Consider the following 24,400-nt stretch of genomic DNA (forward strand, 5'->3'; position numbering starts at 1 on the left):
CCGGCCTCTCCGGCGCCGATTCCATTGGGGCAACCCGTGTTGCCGCCTCCGCGCGGCGCCGTGACTCCGACGCCGGTTCCGGCTGGCGTCGGGGCTCCGGCTCCGGGCGGCGCCACCCCCATTCCCTCTCCAATTCCGGACGCGGAGTCGGACCGGCGTCGTCCGACGCCGAGTCCGGCGCCGATGGGGCCCATTGGCCCCGAGGAGCCGGTCTACATCGTTGAATCCGAGTATGGTGATGATGAAGATTATGGAGAGGGTTGGGAGGGGTCTGAGGACCCTCTGTCACGCGAGTGTCAGTACGACGTGGACTGGACAGGTGACTTGGGTGATGCCAGTGGTCTGGACGAATCTCCTAACCCTGGTTTTGTCTCGCCTCCCACTGTGGCGTCGGAGGCTGGGGCTGCCTACTCTGTGGTGCTGATGAGGGCTGCCAAGGCCTTGAGCTCCCCATCGCAAAAGTGAAGCCTAACATCCTCACCGAGGTCTTCAAACCGCAGTCATGCCCACAGGAGCCTCTGCTGCCGTTTAATGAAGCCTTGATGGACGTTCTGTTGGGCACGTGGTCCAGGCCCGCTTCAGGTTCGCCTGTTGATAGGAACGTTGCCAGGCGCCACCGTCCGTGTCCGGACGACCCTAAGTTTCTGTCCACCCATCCCACCCCTGAGAGTCTGGTGATCCAGGCCTCAACATCCCAATCCGCATTCCCGTCGGCCCGCCCGACCGGGAATCTAAGAGGTACGACCAGTATGGCAAGAAGGTCTTCTCGTCCCTGAGTGCGGGACTGCGGTCTTGCAATACCGCATGCCTCTTGGGCCGCTACACCCACTCTCTGTGGGATACTGTAGGAAGGTAGATCCCTGACTATGGTTGCCCCCAACTTTTTTGCCTGGTGTTTTGCTGGTTTTCTGACTTAGTTGACCTGGGGCCCTGCTATTCAGGACCCCAGGCCTACTGCTCTCTCTGTAAAATGGATTCCATGTACCCTAGGTACATATCTAATTGGATACTGAGTCACCTTATCAGTCCCTGTACAGTGTACCTTAGGTACCCAGGGCATAGGTGTACCCAGGGCCTACCAGGGGCTGCAGCATGCATTATGCCACCCCTGGCTGGCCATCCAAATCTGACACAACTGGCTGCTTGACAGCTGGGGCAAGGTGGTGTAATCACCCTTTGCTTTAGATATAGTATACCTATATCTAACCCTAAAAATGGACACACAGATCTCCTATCAGTCACTCCTATGGCAGGCCTTGACAATCCTGAAGGCAGAGTGCTTGGAATCGTGTGAGATAGTGCTCTGGCATGAGCTGAGCCTGTCTGCGGCTTTCGGGATCCATCCCTTAGCCGTTTCCATGATATCGCATACCATATACTCTTAAGTGCATTATAATCCTGGCAGTTATATGCCAACTCTGGTATCACTTTATCAAAACATGTCGAGTAAGGTGTCATACGAATTGGAATACTAACCCCTCGCCAATTCTGGCGACGGGGTTAGCATTCCACCCTTCTAGAGGGACACGACATGTATGTAACCTGTAACCCCGGTTAAAGTCAGACAGAGCCTTAGCATCCACAAAATGGATGCTGCCACCGAGACACAAGTCTGCCCTCCTGCTGCTGGGAGTCCTCCCAGAGCAGGAGGCAAGGACAAAGGGTTTCCTGCCAGGGGCGGTGCCAGCACCGTCCCAGACAGGGTTTTGTGTATTCCAGGTAGGCAGGGCTACAGAGGAAGGTGACTGCAAGTGGCACCCCGGTGCTAACTGTGCATAGGCCGGCTGAAACCAGTTCCAGGGGCACTACAGCCCCTGGCCTGGGGAAAGCCCGCCAAAGGAGAGGGGTGTAACCACCCCCCTCCTGGTCCCACCCATAGGGCAGGACTTAGTCGCGTGCCAGCCCCCTTTTCCCAGATAAAGGTAGGAGCAGGCCCCCTTCCAAATTAGATCATCTTTGGAATCAAGACACGACTTTCTGCGAAAGGACTTCAAGATTTCTTCTTCAAGATTCTCCCTTGTGACTAAGGAGTAGTCACCCTGCATCCGCAGGCACCATCCTAAGAACACTGCGGTCTGCTGTAAGTCCTTCCTCCGGAATCCGACTGCCCAGCTCGACAAGACCCGGCTTCCCTGGCACCTCCGACCTCTACTCACCTCTACAGCCAAGCTGAGAACCGTGAGTGCGACGAGACCTCAAGGGACCGACTATTGCCAAGACTGCACGACTTCTTCACAGCAAGCCCGCCGAGTAATCTCCTGGCGAGTGCTTTGTGGTCCGAGAAGCCCCAACCCTGAGCAGCTCCAGCACCGAAGAGCAGCCCCCCAGCATCTCCACGATCGGCGTGGGGCCCTTCTGCTTTTTGCTGCTCACCGCGTTGTTTGGCTACTAGCCCGCTGGCTTGTGGCCTTCTGAACGACGCCCGACGACATCACTGCTGCTGGTCTGGTTGCTCCAGACTGGCTCTTGCTCCCTTCCAGAAGAGGAGCACCCCGGACCCTCCTGGTCCACTCAAGACGCCATTTTGAGTCCACCGCGTGGGCTTGAATTAGCCAAGGCTTTGTTGCCCAATCCTGGGTTCTTCGACGCCGACAGCTTCATCCATCGTGGGACAGCTCGCCCCTCCATCCTGGTCGCCGACAACGCCTCCGGGTCCGTGAGATCTGCAGAGCACAGCGTCGCCCACTCACCTAGTCGAGGTGACTACCATCCGGTGCCCTCCTGGTGCCCCCTGACTACTGGCTAGTAGTCACGAACTTGGTCCCCTCCGCTTTCAGGTATCGTCCATCTTCAAGATCCAGGCTTGGATCACTTCGAACTCTCTTCACTGGTCGCCTGCCAGCACCTTTCTTCCAGGCTCCTGGTTCGTCTACGAGGATTCCCGACGTCTTTTGAGACATATGCAGCTGCAGCCCCTGGGCTAGGTAACTTCGGCATTTCGGTGCCCCAGCATAGCCTCACTATCCAAGGGTCAGGATCCACTGTCGTTTTCTCCCTACCAGGTCGGGTTCGCCCGTGAACACTAACTTTAACTTTACTAGCTATCATAGACTTTGTCCCGCATCCCGCGTGAGAGTGCACACTCTGCACCCGAGTCCCCTGGGCCTCCTAGAAGTAATCTAACGATTCTATAGTCAAGTCCTAGCGATTCCAAAGCCTATTAGTACTGTACTTACCTGCTAGTAATTTCGCATTCCACTTTCAGAGTATATGGTTTTTCGTGCCCCTCGGGCATTTGTGTATACTGTGCTAACTTAAGTATTTTTATAAGAGTTTTGTTGTGTGCTTAGCTCCCTGTCTCATAAAGAGCCAGGGTAGTCTTGTTATAAATAAATACACTGTTTATTTTCATAACAACTTGTGTGGTGTCCTTTCACTGGGTGTTCAAGGGATAATGTGATGGTAAAACAGCTGGCTTAACACGCCCTCTAGAGTCTTAGCCTTAGACTGCTCGTATCCATGCTACTAGGATAGCTGGTCTATAAGGTTGACTTACAACCAATCATCAATAAGGGTTGTTTGGACTGATATATAGTGATCACTAGAATAGTGAGCACTGCACATCAGGCCAACTTCTCACAGATACGGTCGCGGAGTGTCTGCCGCAATGCCCGCAGGAGGTACGGGACAAGCTCGGCCGGGCTATGGTTGAGGGCCGAGACGCGGCGAGGTATTCCATCAGGTGTGGTCTTGATACGACCGACTCGCTGGGCAGAGCGATGTCCACGACGGTGGCGATTCGTCGCCACGCCTGGCTGAGATCCGCCAATTTTTCGCCGGATGTCCAGAATGCCTTGATGGACATGCCGTTCGATGGCAGTCGCCTGTTTGGCGACAAAGCGGACAACGCGCTTGAGCGCTTCAAGGACTCCAGGGTCACGGCCAAGTCCTTGGGTCTCTCGACCCAGCGCCAGCAAACGGGTTCGTTTCGCTCCTTTCGTGGCCACGGAAGGGGCGGTCCCACACGTGCTGCCAGCCACGCACCGCAGAACACTTCTCAACGCGGTGGCGGCCGTGGATTCCGCCGTGGTGGCGGTCGGGGACAGCGGCGAGGTCAGGCCACACCTCCCCCCGCAGCAGCCTCCAAATCCTCCTAGTCCGAGCTTTCAGGCCCATGTGACGCCAGTGGGTGGCAGGGTTCGCCATCACCACTCCCGCTGGCGCACTATCACATCGGACAGGTGGGTGCTGCAGCTCGTCCGAAGGGGCTACTCCCTCCCCTTCGAGACCACTCCTCCAGCCATGCCACCGCAGAACCACCGTGTGTCGGGGGACCACTTGACACTTCTGCAGGAGGAAGTTACGGCCCTCTTGGCCAAGGGGGCCATCGAGCGCGTTCCTGGGCCAGAAGTAGGGTGTGGTTGCTATTCCCACTACTTTCTGGTACCCAAGAAGGACAAGGGGGGCCTGCGTCCTATCTTGGATCTACAGAACTTCAACGGCTTCCTCCGGAAGGAGAAGTTCAAGATGTTGACTTTGGCTCAGGTCTTGGCTGCTCTAGACCCACTAGACTGGATGGTAGCGTTGGACTTGCAGGATGCGTATTTTCACGTCCCCGTCCTGCCGGCCCACCGGCGTTACCTGCGGTTCACGGTAGGCCACGAGCACTTTCAGTTTATCGTGCTCCCATTCGGCCTTACCAGCGCCCCACGGGTGTTCACGAAGGTGATGGCGGTGGTCGCAGCTCATCTGCGCCGGTTAGGGGTTTCAGTCTTCCCCCTACCTCGACGACTGGTTGTTGAAGGCGGGCTCGCCCCAGACAGTCGTCCACCACCTCCAGATGACGGCAGACCTCCTGCACGAGCTGGGGTTTTCCATCAACGTGCCGAAATCACACCTGTGCCCCTCTCAAAAGCTCCTTTTCATCGGAGCGGTTCTCGACTCGGCGCAGTTTCGGGTTTATCCTCCGGAACGGCGGGTCCGGGATATTCAGGCTTTGATTCCCATCTTTCAGCCGTTATCCCGGGTCTCGGTCAGGTTGACGCTGCGGCTTCTGGGACTGATGGCCTCCTGCATCCTTCTGGTGCATCACGCCAGGTGGCGGATGCGGGCTCTGCAGTGGGACCTGAAGTTTCAGTGGGCCCAGCATCTGGGCAACCTATCCGACCACGTCCTGATCTCGGAGGGCACTGCGAGACAGTTGCAGTGGTGGCTTACGGACCGCGATTGGGTCAGGGGCAGATCCCTCTCCCTTCCCCAACCGGAGCGCGTAGTTGTGACGGACGCGTCCCTCCAGGGCTGGGGAGGCCACTTGGGAGAGGCGGAGATCAGAGGCATCTGGTCTCCGGCGGAGTCCCGGCTCCATATCAACATGTTGGAGCTGCGGGCGAGTCGCCTAGCACTGAAGGCATTCCTCCCCTTTGTCAACGGGAGTGTGGTGCAGGTGTTCACGGACAACACCACCGCCATGTGGTACTGCAACAAGCAGGGCGGAGTGGGGTCGTGGACCCTTTGCCAGGAGGCTCTGCGCCTCTGGCAATGGCTGGAACGTCAGGGCGTGACTCTGACGGTTCAACACCTGGCAGGTTCTCTGAACGCCAGGGCGGACGAACTCAGCCGTCGGTGCTCGGTGGATCACGAATGGCGTCTGAACTCGGACGTGGCGAAAGGCCTCTTTCTGCAATGGGGAGAGCCTTGGTTAGATCTATTCGCCACAGAAGAGAACGCGCAATGTCATCAGTTTTGCACGTTGGAGTTTCCAAGACGGCACTCGCTCGGCGACGCCTTTCGGCGCAAGTGGAGCTGCGGTCTGTTGTACGCCTTTCCGCCTATACCACTTCTGCCCAGAGTGCTGAAGAAGATCAGGCGCGACCGGGCTCAAGTTATCCTTGTGGCTCCGGACTGGGCTCGAAGGTACTGGTATCCCGAGCTACTCAGCATGTCAGTCGGTCCCTCGATCCGCCTGCCCCTTCAGGAGGACCTTCTGTCGCAGCAGCAGGGGACGGTCCTCCACCCGAACCTGTCCAGTCTCCACCTCCATGCTTGGAGATTGAGCGGCGACAGTTGAGGCCATTTGACTTGCCGCCTGAAGTCTGTGATGTGATTCTGGCAGCCAGGCGTCCCTCCACAAAGTCTGTATACGCCTGCCGGTGGAACAGATTTGTGGCATGGTGCACAGCAAAGGCTGTGGATCCCCTTTCTGCCCCTCTCTCCGAGGTTCTCCTCTTTCTTCTCTCTCTGGCCCAGCAGGGCTCTGCTCTGGGCTCTATCAAGGGCTACCTTTCTGCCCTTTCCGCCTTCTTACGGCTACCTGATCAGCCATCTTTGTTCAAGTCCCCTATTGTACTGAGATTCTTGAAGGGCATCACGCACATGTATCCACCTGTTCCGTTCGTGATGCCTCAGTGGGACTTGAACCTGGTTCTGACTTTCTTGATGTGCGCTCCCTTTGAGCCGCTTCATTCCTGTCCTCTCCGTCTTCTCACTTTAAAGACGGCCTTCCTGGTTGCCATCACCTCTGCCAGGAGAGTGAGTGAGCTCCAGGCTCTTTCTGTGAAACCTCCTTTCTTGTCCGTTCATCCTGACAATGTGGTTCTTAGAACTAGACCTTCTTTCCTGCCCAAAGTAGTTTCTGCTTTTCACATCGGGCAGTCCATCACCTTACCCTCCTTCTTCCCGCCTCCGCATCCTTCAAAAGATGAAGAGCGGCTCCATCGTCTGGACCCAAAACGTGCGCTTTCGTTTTATGTGGATCGCACACGCCAGTTCCGGGTGGATGACCAACTATTTGTTGGCTACGTGGGTGAGAAGAAGGGAAGGGCGGTACAGAAACGAACCATCTCTCGGTGGGTCGTCCTGTGCATCAAAGCATGCTACTCTTTGGCTCGGAAGGAGCCTCCTGTTCGGCTGAGGGCCCATTCCACTCGGGCCACGGCGGCTACTACCGCCCTGGGCCGGGGAGTCCCTTTGAAGGACATTTGCCAGGCGGCTACGTGGGCCTCGCTGCACACCTTTGCGAGGCATTACTGCCTGGACAGTCAAGTCCGGAAGGACGGCTTCTTTGGCCGTTCGGTCCTCCAGGATTTTCTGGTGTAGGATTGTATTGGTTCGCAGACCCACCACCGGGGTTGGTATTGCTGGGGTATCTATTCTAAGGTAAGGAATCTAATACTAACCTGTTTCTTTCAGATGAACAAGTTACTTACCTTCGGTAACGATATATCTGTAAGAAACAGTAGTTAGTATTAGATTCCTTACCGCCCCACCCATCCTCCCCGTTCTGCGAACTGATACCTAGGGTTAAGGACATCCCTTTCAGGGCCCTAGTTTCACATGGCACCAGTGTTAGTTCTCACATGGCTCTGCGTGTTCTGGCGCGGGAAAAGCTGTGTGCAAAGAACTGACGTCAGCGCGCGGAGGCGGCGTCTATATACTCCAGCGACGTCATCACGGCGCACGACGCCGACGACGCGGAGCCGCAGGGGACGCCTGCAGACGACGCCTACCGACGCGCAGGGGTACTGCTACGCAAAAGTTTCCGGATCCAGACTGACGCCTGGGGATATTCTAAGGTAAGGAATCTAATACTAACTACTGTTTCTTACAGATATATCGTTACCGAAGGTAAGTAACTTGTTCGTCATGCTTCTTGCTAGGCGCGAAATCTGTAGAGCATGGAAAGACCCAATACCCCCCACCTTTTCAAACTGTCTCAAACATGTTATTTTTACCAGCAAATCCGACATGGCATGTGACCCCTCACGTTTGGAAAAAATCTGGGCGCCCTTAGTGGCCTGGCAGGATAGGTGAAAGGTGAAATGTAATTTGGTCTTCCTATGATTTATCCTGGGCCCTGCTGGTTCCCTTATATTCTTAGTAACGCAGGGTGTCAGATACGGCGCGAACAGGAGTGGATTGGGAAAGCAATGGCAGCTTGAGGGATCAGGCATTGTTTCTCCTGAGTATGGTCTTTAACCTCAGGGCCAGATAAGGTTGACCAACTCATTTGAGCTGCCTAAGTTTACCTTCAAGAATTTCACAATGGTATATGAGGAAAACCAAAAAAAAAAAAAAAGTGTTTGGCGACGTTTCCGTCCTTATGCTTTCGTCAATAAGACCATCTTCAGGACTGTAAACGTTAAAAAGAGTTGATCCCTTGTAGCTCTTTCGGAATGTTGAGGAGCTTATTTAGGTTTTTGAGGAAGAAATAGACGCTTGATGATTGAGCCTGTGATGTCTCATGGAGTAAGTCACAGCATGAGTAATGACATTTGGTCTACCACTCCTTAATAGAGAAAGACTTCAGTTATATATACTCCGGAGATTCACGATATGCCTCAGAACTCCAACAGCCTTAATCTGTAGTAATCTTTTATAGTAGAACTGCATGTCTTCATGCGGTTCTACTATAAAAGATTATTGGCCTCTATAAACGAAGATCTTTTCTCCAAACTACAGATTCTGCAGAACACCGCAGCCAGACTAATCTTGGATCTGCCTCCTAGATCGCCGTCCGGTCCCAATTTGAAACACCTCCATTGGCTTCCAATTAGGAAGAGAGGGTCTGCAAGGGCCTTGACACCTAATGGTGATCTGTGCGCTATACAAGACTCTCTGACTTTGACTTTTGACTCCTGCTGGTAACACATACCTGTCAGCATATGCGGTCTCTGCAGAGGGACCTGAAATCCCAGTGGGCGCAGCATCAGTGGAATCTCTCTGACCTGTTCCTCATCTCGAAGGGAATTACAAAAGACCTGTAGTGTGGGCTGACAAACCGTGATTGGATCAGCAACTGACCCCTCTCCCATCCCCACCCAGAACTGACTGTAATGAGAGATACTTCACTCTTGGGTTGGCGCTGCCATCTGGGAAAGGTGGAAATCAGAGGACTCTGGTCTCTGGATTAACTTGTTGGAGCTGAGGGCAATTCAGTTTGCATTAAAAGCCTTTCTTCCTTTGATCAAGGGACGGCTAGTGCAGGTGTTCACGTACACCACCACCACTTGGTACTGAAACAAACAGGGTGGGGTGGAGTCGTGGACCCTGTGTCAAAAGGGCCCTGTGCCTCTGGACATGGCTGGAACATCCGGGCATTTGCCTGGTGGTTTAAAGTTGGCAGGCCCGAGAGGACAAACTCAGCTGTCTATGCCTAGCAGGACTCCACCATCTGGACCCAAAAAGGAGTGCTGTCGCTCTACTTTGATCATACCAGAGAGTTCCCTGTGGACGATCAACTCTTCGTTCGGTACATTGGTGCAAAGAAAGGAAAGACTGTGCAGAAATGAACCATTCCATTTAACAATGGATTGTGCTCCGCATTAAAATCTGCCGCACACAGGTCAAAAAGCAACCCCTTGAGGGGCTGCTAACTCATTCCACCAGAGACAAGGCAGCCTTAGCTGATGGAGTCCATCTCCCAGATATCTGTCAGGCTGCAACATGGGCGTCTTTGCATACACTTACTAAGCACTACTGCCTTGACAGTCATGTCTGCGGCTAGAAATCTCAGAAGAAAAAGTTACTTACCTTCAGTGACGCCTTATCTGGCAGAGACTCTTATCTAGCTGCAGATTCCTTACGGACTCTACTGCCCTCTCTGCTCTGCAAATGCATTTCTTCACTTAGGTTACCTTTATGAGGTCCTTAGTGCTGCACACCAGTACATCAGCAACCTTCGAGGCGTTGAGCTTCTGGCATTGAAAGGTAACTAAAAGTAACTGATTTAAGTGCACTGGGGTGGTGTTTATATAGGTACCATGCAAGTCACTTCCAGTGTGGCTGACGCAGACCCAAACAATGCCACCTACCTGTGTGCAGAAGTACTGCTCGAAATGTTTCCGAATCCAATCAGATGCCTGGAGATAATTCCAGGGTACAGAATCTGACGCTAAATAGTCTCTACCAGATAAGGCCTAAGCGAATGTAAGTAACTTGTTCTTCATCCTCAATCCTGCAAGATCTTTGCTCGTTCTCCACTGCAGAAGCCAGATCTCTGAAGAAGAGAAATCTGACATTTGAAGAAGCTATTTCCGAGGAGTTACCTACATTTCCAATACTAAACAGACGTAGGCAGAGAGACACAAACCCTTTTCCTCATCCTCTGCCAAGACCTGCTGCTTCTCCATCATCACAGTCACCACAGCTCTCACCTTCCCTTCCTCACTCACACAGAATGATGCAGATCAGGATAGTCACTCCAAATCACAGGAGCCCCACTATAACCCCGTACTGCCAGATGATGTCGACAACCTGTGGTAGGATTGCAGTGTGGACCCTTAGCATAACACCACTTTTTAATTGTACCCAATGAAAGCTTCATCGCCCGACAACACAAAATACCACGTTGTCATTCAAAGAGCAGCATACCACCATAAAGTGAAACAGCATGTCAGAGGAAGACTTCGTCCTGCTGGAGACCTTGTCTATGAACAGAGATGTCTGTAGAATTAGTGCCCTTGCTTAAGAGCATGTTCAAACAAACAAGGGAAAGTTTTATTTAGCTTGTCATGACTAAGGGTCTTACACCTAGAATAGGGAAGAAATATTTGCTGGCGCTTGATTACCGAGGAGTTGTATAGCGCCTGCATTAAAAAATAAGGAAGCATTCACACACCTCAGTTGTCAGCTTTAGCACACTTGATGTCGCAGTGGACGATATCCATCGGAGCTGCAGGCTGGCAAAATTTGAACTGCAAGGGAGTAGCTTGGACAACTGTTGGACTACAAGCGTCCCTTCCCCCGTTGAGCTCATCGGGCCAGATTTCAACATAAAAGATATCTAAATAGAACAAATACAGATTGGGTATCGTATTCTATGTATATTTTCCTTAACACTTAAGAAGACCTATTTTGATGTCACTACCAGAAGTGGTACTAGGGATCGGTATTATGGTCCTGTCGAAGAGCCTTGGGGGTAATGGCTTGAAACATGTTGACCGCGAGATACACACACATAGATGTGTGCCTCTCCTTTCCCCGTTTTTAACAATACCAGCAAGAGGATTGAATAAATATTTAGTTCCTACTTAACCAGGTATTTTTTTAATCCTAAAGTAGATCCTCCCACCCTTATATCATCTATTGCTTTATAGTATTCAACTTATAAAGTGCTCCCACACTTATGGATGAACTGCTCAGGGATATTTGTCTACGTTTTTCCTCCACTACCTCTAATTTAGTGAGGAAGTTGAGACAAATGTCCTTAAAGTTCATTGCAACGCTGTGCTATGTAGATTTTTATAGTGTGCTAATCACCTATGAGGGTATCCTTTTGCTTGCCGGTGGGTAGGCGGGTGCTTGCCCGGGTTTATTTGGAGAGTCATTCTTTAGCTTCTTGGTGAATTTGAATGATGATGCAGTGGACCTGCTGTGTTGTGGGAGGTCGTTCCAAGCCTTAGGGGTGATGTGTGAGATGGCTCAACCTCCCGCTCTGTTCTTATGTATGCGGAGAATGTGCATAAGTGAGAGACCAGGTGCATGGAGAGTTGGTGCAAGCGGATGTGCATGTTGAGGTAAGCAGGACCTATGTTGTGTAAACCCTTGTGGGTGTGTATGACGCGTTTGATGTGAGTGCATTTGTGTTTGGGGAACCAGTGGAGTTCCTTGAGGTGTGGAGTGGTGTGGGTGCATTGAGGGAGGTTTGGATGAGTCTTGCTGCAGTGTTCTGGATGGTTTGGAGTCTGTTCAGGAGTTATTTGTTGAATCCCTCATAGAATGCATTGCCATAGTCCAATTTGCTTGTTATGAGGGCTTGTGTGACTGTTTTCTAGTATCCACTTAAAAGGTTTTCTCAGCATCTTCAGCCGGTGGAGGTAAATGTGGTGACTTGCCCGGTCATGTCCAGTTTTTCATCCAGGAATATTCCCAGGTTTTTGGCATGAACGGTAGGGGTTGAGGCAGGTCTGAGGTCTTCAGAGATCCAGGTGGAGTTCCACTTGTAGATTTTGCTTCGAAAGATCATCACTTCGGTTTGGTCTGTGTTGAGCTTGAGGCAGTTGGACCTTATCCACGTAGCTACTGTGGTCATGCAGGTGTTGAAGTTGGTTTTGGTCGCAGGAGTCTTGTCTGAATGGGAGTGTATGAGTTGGGTGTCTGCGTAAGAGTGGATGTTGATGTTGTGGGATCTGATGACAGCCAGTGGTGTCATGTATATGTTGAACAGGGTTGTGCTAAGAGATGAGCCTTTTGGTACTCTACAGATGAGATTTCTGGCTTACCAAGTGTAGGGTGTCATGCTGACTTTCAGTTTATTTTTTATTTTTTATTATGCGGAAGGAACAGATCCAAAAAAAGCGTTGTCATTATACATTGATCACACAAGAGAGTTCCGGATGGACAATCTGCTCTTTTTAGGGGATATTGGCGTTAAGACAGACGTCCGTGCAGAAACAGACCATCTCAAGATGGATAGTTCTCTGCATAAAGATCTACAACACATTGGCGAAAAAGCAACCCCCTGAGGACATTCGTCTTTATTATACTAGATCAAAGGCTTTAACCACTGTTAGCTTGCGAAGGACCTGTCCTAGACATTTATCAGGCCGTAACATGGGCATTGTTAACACACCTTCATGAAGCATTACTGTCTAAATGGTCAGGTCCATCGTGACGGACACTTTTTCTGTTCAGTCCTGCAGGACTCTTTAGTTTGATTTGTTTTGCAGACCCACCTCTGGGGCGGTATTGCTTGGGTATCTATTCTAAGGTAACAAATCTGTGCCTAGAATTATTGTCAGATGAACAAGTTAATTACCTCTGGTAATGCCTAAGTTGGCAGAGGCTCTTTCTAGCCACAGATCCTCCCCGCTCTGCAAACTGATTCAGTACGGTCACCCTTCTGAAGACCATAGCAATCCACACCAGTATGTCCTCATTCTTCATTGCTCTACTTTTCTGGGATGAAAAGAAACTAGTTTGCATGCTGGGGTGGTGCCTATAGGGGCACTGCGCACGTCACTTCTGCCGCTGATGGTACCAACGTTGACCAGAACAATGCCACCTACCAGCACATAGGGGTACTGCCCGAAATTTTCTGGATCCAGTCTGATGCCTGGGGAATATTCTAAGGTAAGGAATTTGCATCTAGATAGAGTCTACCAGATAAGGTGTTACCGAAGTTAAATGTGGATTCCTTTTTGGTCTAAGTAAAATGATATCTGATTGGCAAATCGAAGAGAGCATTTAAACAGATAAACTGTATTCTTTTCTTTCTTGACCAGGTGGTATTGATAAGAATGTGGTAAAAGATGTGCGCCCAACAAATGCTCCATCATTAGTTCTCACAGAGCTAGGAACCTGCTTGATGAAAGAACCGGTAAGCTATAGTCAATGCATAAGTTCCTGAAATGAGACCCTTCATTTAATTTTACATTTAATGTTTTTTTGGGAGTGGGGCAAGCTCCCCTCTTTACTATTTACTACTAACCATTCTTTACCACATTCACCTTTAAACCATGAAATTACTTTTACCACTACCAACCCATAAAACCTAAAATTACCCCTACAGTCCCATAACTCTAAAATTATACTTACCACCCTTCACCAGTACCCACCCCCAAACCCTTGATTTACCCTTACCACCGCCACGCTTAGACCCTGATATTACCCTTAACCTCTCTTTACCACTACCCACTCCAAAAGCCTAAATTTAGCTTTATCATTATTTGTAACATATATATACTTCTACTTTTCTTAAACATACATACTATGCATGGTAAAGACATTACTAGTAAAGGCATCTGCGTGGTAAAGGCATTGCATGGTAAAGGCATCTGACAGACTTTTGTTTGTTTTCAAATCTTTTTATTTGGGAAATTACAAATAATTATCTAAACATCAGTATTAGAAACGTAGTGCTTAAAAGTCACACAGCTTTGCTATATTGTTTTGATGCATATGCTAGTTTCTCTTCTGTTGGAGCTTTAGTCAAGTAAATGTAGGGTTTTCAACAATCATGGTCTTCCTCTGACTCTTGCTGAAGCCAACTGTTGCTCCCCACAAAGACCACCACGATTCTGTAGCAATGGTTTACTTCAGTGTGGCTCTGGCTTCAACTTCATCAGCCAGGGGTGCTAGAAGTGCTGAACTCATTTCAGGTAGACCCAACCGAAGTACAGCTTTGGCATCAAGAAAGATACCATCAGCACAAGATCCTAGACCATTTCCAGATCTATCCACTTTAGTGCCTTCCAAGTAGCCAATATTATGCCTTATACTGAAGAAATAATACAGTAGAAGAACGTCCAAGCCGTCGCGTTTAAATGTTGTTAGAAAGTTATTTAACAGACTAAAGACGATTAAATCAATAATCTGGGCTTTAAGCACCTTTTTGCTTTGTCATTCACTTTTTTTTATACTAGTTCCACAGACACATCCTCCGACACAAGTGGATACTTGCAAATTAGTGCACGTTATACCAATTCATGTGACAAAACATAAATGAACGACAAAACATAAATCAGCATTGTGGTTTGACATGGCAACGAAAATTGCAAACAACAATAAACAGTGGTTGTGTACATTAAAAAAATAGTCTGAATTTGCAATACAATAGTAGCAACTGGACAATCTTTAGCAGTCTGATTATCTGAAATATTCAAGGTGCTGCTGCTAACGGGGAAAAGCGGTTACGCCTAGTAGATGAAGGTTTTTACAACATTCCTACTGAGGCAAACTTAATTAAATGCAGGGATCCCCGCGTTGTATAGTGCTGACGCTTTTCAAGTAATTAAGCGGATTCTCTTTGGGCGTAGACTAGATTATCTGATAGTGAGATAGGCATAAATCCCTAGGGTGCAGTCCCAGTGGGCCAAGGAAACTTTCATGGCAGCTCAGTTTTTTAAAATCTTGTCAGACAAGCCCGATGGGACCTTGTTGTTAGTTTTACGAGCTGCCGGCAAGCAATTTATGTTTCATTTCAAAGACGCGTTGTATCTGTTAAGCGTGATAACTTTTTGCGGGACATAAAAAGAACACCTGTTACTTGCTAGGACCAGACGTGCCAGATATAAAGAAGGTAACACGACCATGATACGCTGAAGATGTTAGAACTTGTTTGCTTCTGGCTTGAATATTGTGCAATATCCATGCACTAGCAGAAACGTTAATGAAAACAGTGTTGGTAAAAGTTTTCCAATCCTTGGAGCGCTGTGTGGCCAGATACTGAGTAAGACACCTCTTCAGAAAAGGTTTTCCCCAGACCAGATGGGTACCCCACTCCTGCAGGGGATTTCTGTACGCCATTCCCAAACAAGCTATGTTTATGGTAGTAGCCACAAAGGTTGCAGAGACTTTGATTGAGCCTTTCTATTGTGAGTCTCTATATTAACACTCTTCCATGGCTAGGTGGTATCTTCACTGCTTAGTCAATCATTCCTGGTGCTTAGACACTGCAGAGGAAAAGAAAGAAAAGCCATGTCATGAAGAGGACAGGAAATGAAAATCTAGATATACAAAGTAAAATACCTCAAGATACTGTAAGAATAAGGTGTAGCAAACAGCTTGAGAAAATCATTTAAAGGAAACTGCAGTTGAGTATTAAGTGACAAGGTACTAAACAACCTCTTCCAAGATTGAGGCTTACTAAACATTCACGAATATTAATGAGTTCCCACGAGAGAGCACAGAAAGTTATTTACCTCTTACACCAGTACTCCACCTTTGGTATCCTCATTAAAATCATAAATCGCATTCCATCCTCCACACTAGTGAAATGCATATTTCTGATATTCATCATTCCAAATGGAAGACTCCATGTGAGACCTCAGCAAACAGTGTGTGAGAGAACAGCGAGAATAACAGCTGTCATCTGTCTCTGAAAGGGTCTCTTTTTTTTAAGAAATTAACTGTTGAAACCATGGTAATAGATGTCTATCGGTGGGATGGGAGCACACGTATAACATGTGCTGTATCGGGATCTTTGATCAGACAGTGTCCTTACCACATTAACATGCTAGAGTTGAGTTGCTCTTTTAAATTCTAACCCAGGCAGACAACACTACGACACACTAACTCAACAAACAAGGTTGGACCAGGTCCAGCACTCCCTCACTGGAAACACATACAATTTGGCACTAACTTATAGTGAGGAACTTATCCACTCAAACTGTTTTTCTTCTAGGAATTCAAAATTCCCAAGCAGTTGTCGTAAGCAGACTCCTACAAGAAAATTTCATATGTGAAGTTTACAACATATGATTAGACATCTTATATTTGGATATTGTCTTAGATTTGCGAACCCTTTGGGACTCTTCTCACTTATAACTACACCAATAGTTCCTTGACACAGAAATCTACGTAAAAGGCACCTCTACTCCGGACATCTCATGTGTCAAACACTGCCTGACCTCTTCCAGACGTGGATGGTGAGTACAGCCCAACCCAAAAAGATTTAGAATTCCCCCTATTTCCAAAAAAAGCAAGAAACAACGTGTCCAACCCTGGCTCAATGTCATGAACTTTGATAGATTTGAACCCAACTTTTACCCATTACTAGCTCACCTGGATTCACCCCGAATGACAACCAAACCCTCACAAATCATATTGCCTAGAAAAGCAAGATTGCCTCCCCTTTCCTGAAGAAAATTAAGCAATTTTTTAGAGAAAGCAATTTCAGAACTGCTGTTTAAGCTGTCTTGCTCTTGCATCTAGATGGTGGTTGTGCCCTGCTCCACAGACACAGAGAATCCATATTTGCCTCCCTTAAGGCAGCATGCCTTATCAAGGACCTGAAGAAATATGAACACATCGCCTCACTGTGATGAGATTCCAATAACTCCCTTTTCCATTCTGTACCATAATCAAAACAAGCTGCATCATCTACAAAACAAATATATCTTAAAGAGACGATTAGTTATAGATTCCTTACCTTAGAACTATCCCCAGGTGTCAGACTGGAAAAAAATTCGTAGCAGTACCCCTAGGCATCAGTAGGTTGCGTCAGTCGACTCCGCGTTCGGCGCCGGGATGACATCGCGTTATCTGCTTAGACATCGCCCCTGCACGCTGACGTCAGTTTTTTCTTTTTCTACGCCAGCCAGTGCAGATCCGGAGAGAGTGGTACCTCATTCACTTTTTGACTGTTATTTTTCGACTTTTTGTCAGCATCTTTTTTTAATCGTTCAACTCCTAGTGCACAGGGATGTCACAACGCTGACCGGTTCACACTTTGTGACTCCTGTCACAAATTGATGTCATTTACGGAACGTCACCTTGTGTGCCTGTGGTGCCTGGACCGCTCCCACGACCCGAAGTCGTCCTCTGACTGTCGGGCCATGAATCCGAAGTCTTTGCGGTAGCTGCCGCAAAAGCTTCTGGAGATCCTGCAGTCAGCTGCATGCCGCTCGAGGTCCCGGTCGAGAGGGAGGTCGCAGGACTGGTTCCGGAGTCAACACCAACACTCATCTTCGTCTTCAGGTAAGTCAAAGCACATAAAGAAGGCGAAGAAGCACCATCGCTCTTAGCATTCTCCCCGTCCGTCGGCTGACGCGATGCGGAATGCGAAAGGTCTTCGTCCATTGGCTCCGTTCACGGAGCCTACTGGATCGGCTATGAGCTTCCCTCCCTTCCTGGGAGCCAGAGCGACCCCTGTCCAACAACATAGTTTTTATGAAGCCTTCCACTCCATCTTTGGGCAGCCCGACTCCACCGCATGCCTTAGGGCCCAGCAGACTCAGCTGGGGGTTCTAGGCCTACGATGCTGGCGGCTTCGGCCCCTGCACCGCAGGGCCCCCAGAGACCCAGGCCTGGATCCAGATCGGCGCCAGTCATCCTTACGACACCTCCCCCAGTGCCGAATCCATTGGCCACACCTCTGCGCCCTCTGAGGCTGGTTGTGACTCCAGCCGGCGCCGACTCAGGCCTCCTCCTCTACTTGGACACGGAGCCAGACCCGTGTTGGCTGGCACTTTTGTACCACTGTTCTACCCTGGTGTTTCCTATCGCCCTGAGTGGCAACCAGAGGATGGTGTGGGGTCTATTGACACTCTGGCAGACCAGTTGGGCGATCCGGACTGGAAAGAGGAGTTGGGTGAGGCCAGTGGTCTGGACACCTCTCCAGTCTTTAGCATGCTTTCTCCACCCACCGTGGCTACAGAGGAGGGAGCCTCTTATGCTGTGGTGTTGCGTAGGGCGGCTGAAGTTTTGAACCTTGAGCGTCCTACAGTGGCGGTCAGGACCAACCTCCTGACCGAGGTGCTTCAACCGGCAGCGGCCTCTAAGGAGCCCCTGCTGCCGTTCAATGAGGCCCTCACGGACATCCTTCTGGGCACCTGGTCCAAGCCAAGCACAGGGGCTCCTGTGGATAGGATGATTGCCCGATGCCAACACCCTACGCCTGAGAGCTTGGTGGTCCAAGCCTCAACCTCCAAGGGCGTGTTCCTACTGCTCCCCCTGATAGGGAATCCAAGATGCTGGATCATCTTGGGAAGAAGATGTTTTCTTCTGCCAGCTTAGGACTGCATTTGGTGAACACTGCATGTCTCTTGGGCCGTAACACCCACCTTGTGTGGGATACAGTCCCTCAGGTACTGCCACAGTGCTTAGAGGAGTACCGAGCTGTTCTCTCCTGTGCAGTGGCTGAGGGTAGAAATGCAGCGAAGTTCAACATACGGTGTGGGCTGGACACCTACTACTAGATATGCAGGACGATTTCAACGTCAGTAGCCCTGAAACGCCATGCATGGCTGAGGTCCCCTGGCTTCACGGGCGATGTCCAATCGACTCTTTTGGATATGCCATTTGATTACCATTGCTTGTTTTGCGACAAAGCGGACATCGCGCTTGAGTGCTTTAAGCATTCTAGGGCTACAGCAAGATTCTTGGGACTCACTACCACCTCTCGCCCGGCGCAGTCTGATTTTCGCCCCTTTTGTGGCTACAGAATTAGTGCCCCACCACGTTCCACCCAGAGCCACAGGCTTACGCATGCTACTCCGCCTCTGCCCAGCCTGGGACGTGGGACCCAGGGTCATGAGTCTGGGGGCCGGCGGGCCAGTCCACCAGTGCCCACGCTGCAGCAGCCTCCAAACCTTCCTAGTCCGACCTTTCAGGGCCACCAGTTGCCAGTGGGCAGCAGGATTCGCCATCACCTCCCCCACTATCACATCACCACGTTGTACAGGTGGATTTTGCAGATAGTTTGAAGGGGCTACTCCCTCCCCTTCGAACCTACTCCTCCCTCCATGCAACCCATACTCCATCGCATATCGGAGGATATTCTGGCCCTTCTCAGTCAGGAAGTTCTGGCTCTCTTGGCCAAGGGAGCTATCGAGTGAGTCCATCTACCAGAAGTAAGTTGTGGATGTTATTCCCACTACTTCCTGGTACCCAAGAAGGACAAAAGCCTGCGTCCTATCTTGGATCTCAGGGAGGTCAACATCTTCCTCCCGAAGGAGAAGTTCAAAATGTTTACACTAGCTCATGTCCTGCCTGCCCTTGATCCTGGAGACTGGATAGTATTGTTAGACTTGCAGGACTCCTATTTTCACTTCCCCGTCCTGCCTTCCCATCGGCATTACCTACGGTTCACGGTAGTCCATGAGCATTTTCAATTTATCATGCTCCCCTTTGGCCTTACCAGCGCTCCTCGGGCGTTCAGGAAAGTGATGGCGGTGGTCGCAGCTCATGTGCGCAGATCAGGGGTTTGTCATCCCCTATCTAGACGACTGGCTGTTGAAGGCGGGCTCGCCCCAAGCAGTTGCCTCCCACCTCCAGACTACGGCCGACCTCCTGCATTCGCTGGGGTTCTCCATCAATGTCCCGAAGTCGCACCTGATTCCTCTCCCTTCCCCAACCAGAATGCACAGTGATGACAGACACATCCCTTCTGGGATGGGGCAGCCACATGGGAGAGGCAGAGATCAGAGGCCTCTGGTTTCCGGTGGAGTCCGGGCTTCACATCAACCTTCTGGACCTCCGGGTGATTAGTCTTGCACTGAAGGCATTGCTTCCCTCTGTCTTGGGAAGGGTAGTGGAGGTGTTCACGGACAACACCACCGCCATGTGGTACTGCAACAAACAAGGCAAGGTGGAGTCGTGGACCATCTGTCAGGAGGCCCTTCGCCTCCTGCCATGGCTGGAAAATCAGGGCATATCCTTGGTGGTTCAACACCTGCCAGGTTCTATGAACGCCAGGGGCGACAAACGCAGTTGCAGGTGCATGATGGATCATGAATGGCATCTTCACTCGGAGGTGGTGCAAGGTCTCTTTCGACAGTGAGGAGAGCCTTGGTTAGATCTATTCGCCACCGAAGAAAACAGCAATGTCAGAAATTCTGCGCGTTGGAATTTCCAAGGCGGCGCTCGCTCGGCAACCCTTTTGATCGCGAGTGGAGTTGCCGTCTGTTGTACACCTTTTCTGCCTATACCACTTCTGCCCAGAGTGCTGAAGAAGATCAGGCGCGACCCCGCCCAAGTCATTCTTGTGGCTCCGGATTGGGCACGGAGAGTCTGGTATCCCGAGCTGTTCAAAATGGCCATCGATCCTCCGATCAGACTGCCTCTTCGGGAGGATCTTATGTCGCATGAGCAGGGGACGGTCCTCCACCCGAACCTGTCCACTCTCCACCTCTTTGCATGGAGATTGAGCGGCAGCAGTTGACGTCTTTTGACCTGCCTCCTGAAGTCTGTGATGTAAACTTGGCAGCTAGGCATCCCTCCTCTAAGACGGTATACGCCTGCCAGAGGAACAAGTTTGTGGCATGGTGCACAGCAAAGGCTGTGGATTCCCTTTCTGCCCCTCTTACTGAAGTTCTCTTGTTCCTTCTTTCTTTAGCCCAGCAGGGCTCTGCTCTGGGCACTATCAAGGGTTATCTTTCAGCCATCGCTGCCTTCCTTCGGCTGCCAGATCAGCCTTCTCTTTTCAAGTCCCAGGTAGTTAACCGTTTCTTAAAAGACTTAACCCATCTTTATCCTCCAATCCCCTTCGTTATGCCTCAGGGGAACTTGAACCTTGTTCTTACCTATTTAATGTGCGCTCCCTTTGAACTGCTTCATAACTGTCCTTTAAAACTCTTAACTCTTAAGACTGCTTTCGTGGTAGCCATCACTTCTGCTAGAAGAGCGAGTGAGCTCCAGGCTCTTTCTTTCAAACCTCCTTTCCTGTCTGTCCATCCGGACAAGGTGGTTCTCAGGACCCGTCCATCTTTCTTTCCAAAAGTGGTCACTGCCTTCCACATTGGGCCGACCATTACTTTGCCCACCTTCTTGCCACCTCCTCATCCTTCGAAGGAGGAAGAGCGTCTTCACCATCTGGACTCAAAACGTGCGCTATCCTTCTATCTGGATCGCACAAAGCAGTTCCAGGTGGATGATCAACTCTTTGTTGGCTACCTGGTTACCAAGAAAGGTCGGCCGTACACAAAGGTTCAATTTCTCAAAGGGTCGTTTTGTGTATTAAAAGCATCTTATTCTTTGGCTAAAAAAGAGCCTCCAGTCGGGCAATTGTGCCCATTCCACCAGGGCGATTGCCTTGGGAAGAGGAGTTCCTCTGAATGACATCTGTCAGGCAGCCACGTGGGCATTGCTACACACGTTTACATAACACAACTGCCTGGACAGCCAAGTCCGGAGAAACGGCTTCTTTGGCCGTTCTGTTCTTCAGGACATTCTGGCGTGATTTTGGTTCGCAGATCCACCACCGGGGTTGGTATTGCTGGGGTATCTATTCTAAGGTAAGGAATCGACGTGTTACTTTCAGATGAACAAGTTACTTACCTTCGGTAGCGATGTATCTGTAAGAAAGATTAGTTAGTTATAAATTCCTTACCGCTCCACCCATCCTCCCCGTTCTGCAAACTGATTTCTAGGTTTAAGGATATTTATTCAGGGCCCTACTGTGGTACTCCTTCCATTTCCTTTACCCGGTGCAGATAGGGTCTGTGGCCCTCCTCGCGCAATCTGGCCCAGGGGTTGGGATTCCCAGGCCTCTGAAACTCGCCCAAGCTCGACCTCCTCCTGAACTCCAAACCATTTGGGCTGTTCGCATCTACCACCTGGCTCTGGCCCACCGTGGGGGTATCTTGTCTTCGGCAGTGGAGCTGCACAGGTTCTATTTCTCATGGAGGATCTATGGTCAAATCCTTCTACCTCTGATATCTTATGCTCCATTGGGCCAATTGGCACATTCTTGTCCTCATTTTTCTCCTGGTGGCAAACCCTAGCCACCTTGAGCCCTTTCCCAGTCCTCCTGAACACTAAAGTGACACACTTTGCAGGGGGCTGGTTCCACAGGCTCCCTGCACCAGCCTTTCTTCTTTTCTTGTCCTCTGGGGCCTCTCTCCTCATGGGTGCAGATGTCCAGTTCATCGCCAACTTAGAGGGTGTAAGAGGACAAGCTTCCCTGGTCCCGGAGTGAGACCCCCTGGTGTGAGGTCAACTGCAGGCCGAGTCCTTAGTCCGGGCGGGTGAGGACATCAGAAAGTTCCTCCTTCCAGTTGTCTATGGCTGCTGCTGTCCAGTCCTAGTGCCCATCTCCAACAAAGGGCAGTCTCTTCCCCTTTTGAAAGCCTTTTTAAGTGGGGGTGTGGAAGAAAAGAGGCTTTTTCTAGGTTTAACCCCCCACCCCCACCCCACCCCCTTTTGTCCCCATTTTGACTACTAGGTACTGATTTAATGGCTCGGAAATGCCCTGAGCCCTATAAACAGGACTCAGTACACAGTGCTCTGACCTTTAAAAATGAGGCAAGTGTAATTGGTGTGTCCCCAATTAGCATAGCCAACTTACTTGTAAATCCCTAGAATATGGTACCAGAGGTAGCCAGAGCCTGGAGGTTAGTGTTACCTCTGGGACTGCAGCACTTATTGTGCCACCCTGAATGAGCATGGTGAAACATGGCTCCCAGTCTGCCAGTGCAGAATGAAAGGGCAGATTTGAAACGCTAACTTGACTTTCCCATTTAAGTAAACGGCATAGCCCAAACCTCCCTTTTTAGTTCGAGCCTAGCGCAGTGTGCATGCGCTGTTCTAGGAAAATAACCTCTTTGAATCATTCTGGATTTTTCACACACTTGTGCGTGGTTTTTTTTGTGAAAATTTTTTCTATTGGGCTTTGCGTGCGTCTTTGTAAAAAGACAGCACACAATTGGGCAAAGGTGGGTGCATGTCCCACCTTTCCCAGGAAATGTATCCGCCCACAGCCTACGGCTTGCAGTTAAGAGCAGTGGCGCAGTGTGCCATCTGTTTTGTGTCAGATTTCAAACGAGCGAGCACGTACCACTCGCGGGACGCGGCAGCTGCATTCCTCGCATCCCACAGCGTTTTGCCTTGGGGAGCGAGCAGCTGCAGTGCCTTTTGAAGGTGCTGTAGCCGATATTGCCAGGACTCCCCCTAGAACCTGTTTTGTCAGACCTCCCTTCTCTTGTAGTGTTGTCAAGTGTCCCACGAGAGCCACTGTAGCTAAAGTCACTATTGCCAGACATTTAGATAGTTGTTTTCATCAGACAGGTAGTTGTTGCCACTGTTGTCACCACTAAAGATAATGGCATCGATTTCAGACCTATTGGCAATGATTCTGCTGTTAGGGCTGCTGACACTCGGATGACCCCCATGGCTCATGCTGCAGCCATTTTTGTCATGCCCCTTGCTGTGCTCGCTGTAAGGCGCCACACACAAGTCCCTACTGTCGTGCCCCATACTGCACTCACCACTGTTCGACCTTACGGTTTCAGGCCTCTCGTTAGAGTCAATATTGTCAGACCTCAGACTACAGTTCCTGCTGTCAGTCGCCATACTGCAGTCTCTATTGTGAGTCCACCAGCTACACCTGTTACTGTCATCCGCCATTGTGCTTTCACTGGTGCACTCGCTGCTGTAAGGCTATCGGATGCCATCACTGTTGTCATCCCCCAAGCTCCACCTTCTCTGGCCATGTCTTTGGATGGAAGCTTTGATAAGGCGTCTCTTCGCACGAGACGTCCTCGTGCGAGATCTCCTAGAGAAAGCCCTCTCTAGACTACTCTTTCTCTGGCAGGCAGTGACTTTCAGACGTATGGAACTGTGCTTCCGTTTACAAGTCATGACCTTTTAAACACTTTAAGTTTTAAATCCCCTTTTCAGACAAATCCTTCAACAACTTTCTAAACGCTCTCTCTACCTGACAGGGTGGCCACGGTTTCTCCAGCCCCCCACGCCCTTTACCTACAGGCTACCAAAATCTTCACAGCAGACAGCTCGAAGACCGCACAAAATGACAGTTGCTCTTTCCGACTGTCATTATTCTCGAATGCCTGAAGTCCAATTAGTCAGACCTTGGTGATTGCGTTCTCTTCATCCAATCAGGCTGTTTGAAACTTGAAGGCAGCAGCATTCTTTGTACCTGACTATCTCCTTGAGTGGCAGATCACGTTGTTTTGGGCGACTGAACCGTGACCTGCCTTGCGAAGGCACACTTCAAACATGTGAAGTTTCCAGGCGCTAGAAAGAACAAGCATTGGCATAGCCAATAAGTCTCGCCTTTGGGCCA

The 24,400-nt window shown here is 50.1% G+C and overlaps 1 protein-coding gene across 2 annotated transcripts in view; it reads left to right on the forward strand.

The window, feature by feature from the left end:
- LOC144762300 (exportin-5-like) overlaps positions 1–24,400 on the forward strand; it is a 2,334,361-nt gene that overhangs the window by 2,057,778 nt on the left and 252,183 nt on the right. For both annotated transcript variants that reach the window (XM_078647447.1, XM_078647448.1), the window contains one exon: positions 13,161–13,255. In XM_078647447.1, coding sequence (XP_078503573.1) covers positions 13,161–13,255 — 95 coding nt within the window. The remainder of the gene's footprint in view (positions 1–13,160; positions 13,256–24,400) is intronic.

This window comes from Lissotriton helveticus, chromosome 6 (assembly GCF_964261635.1).
Source record: "Lissotriton helveticus chromosome 6, aLisHel1.1, whole genome shotgun sequence".
NCBI lineage: Eukaryota > Metazoa > Chordata > Amphibia > Caudata > Salamandridae > Lissotriton > Lissotriton helveticus.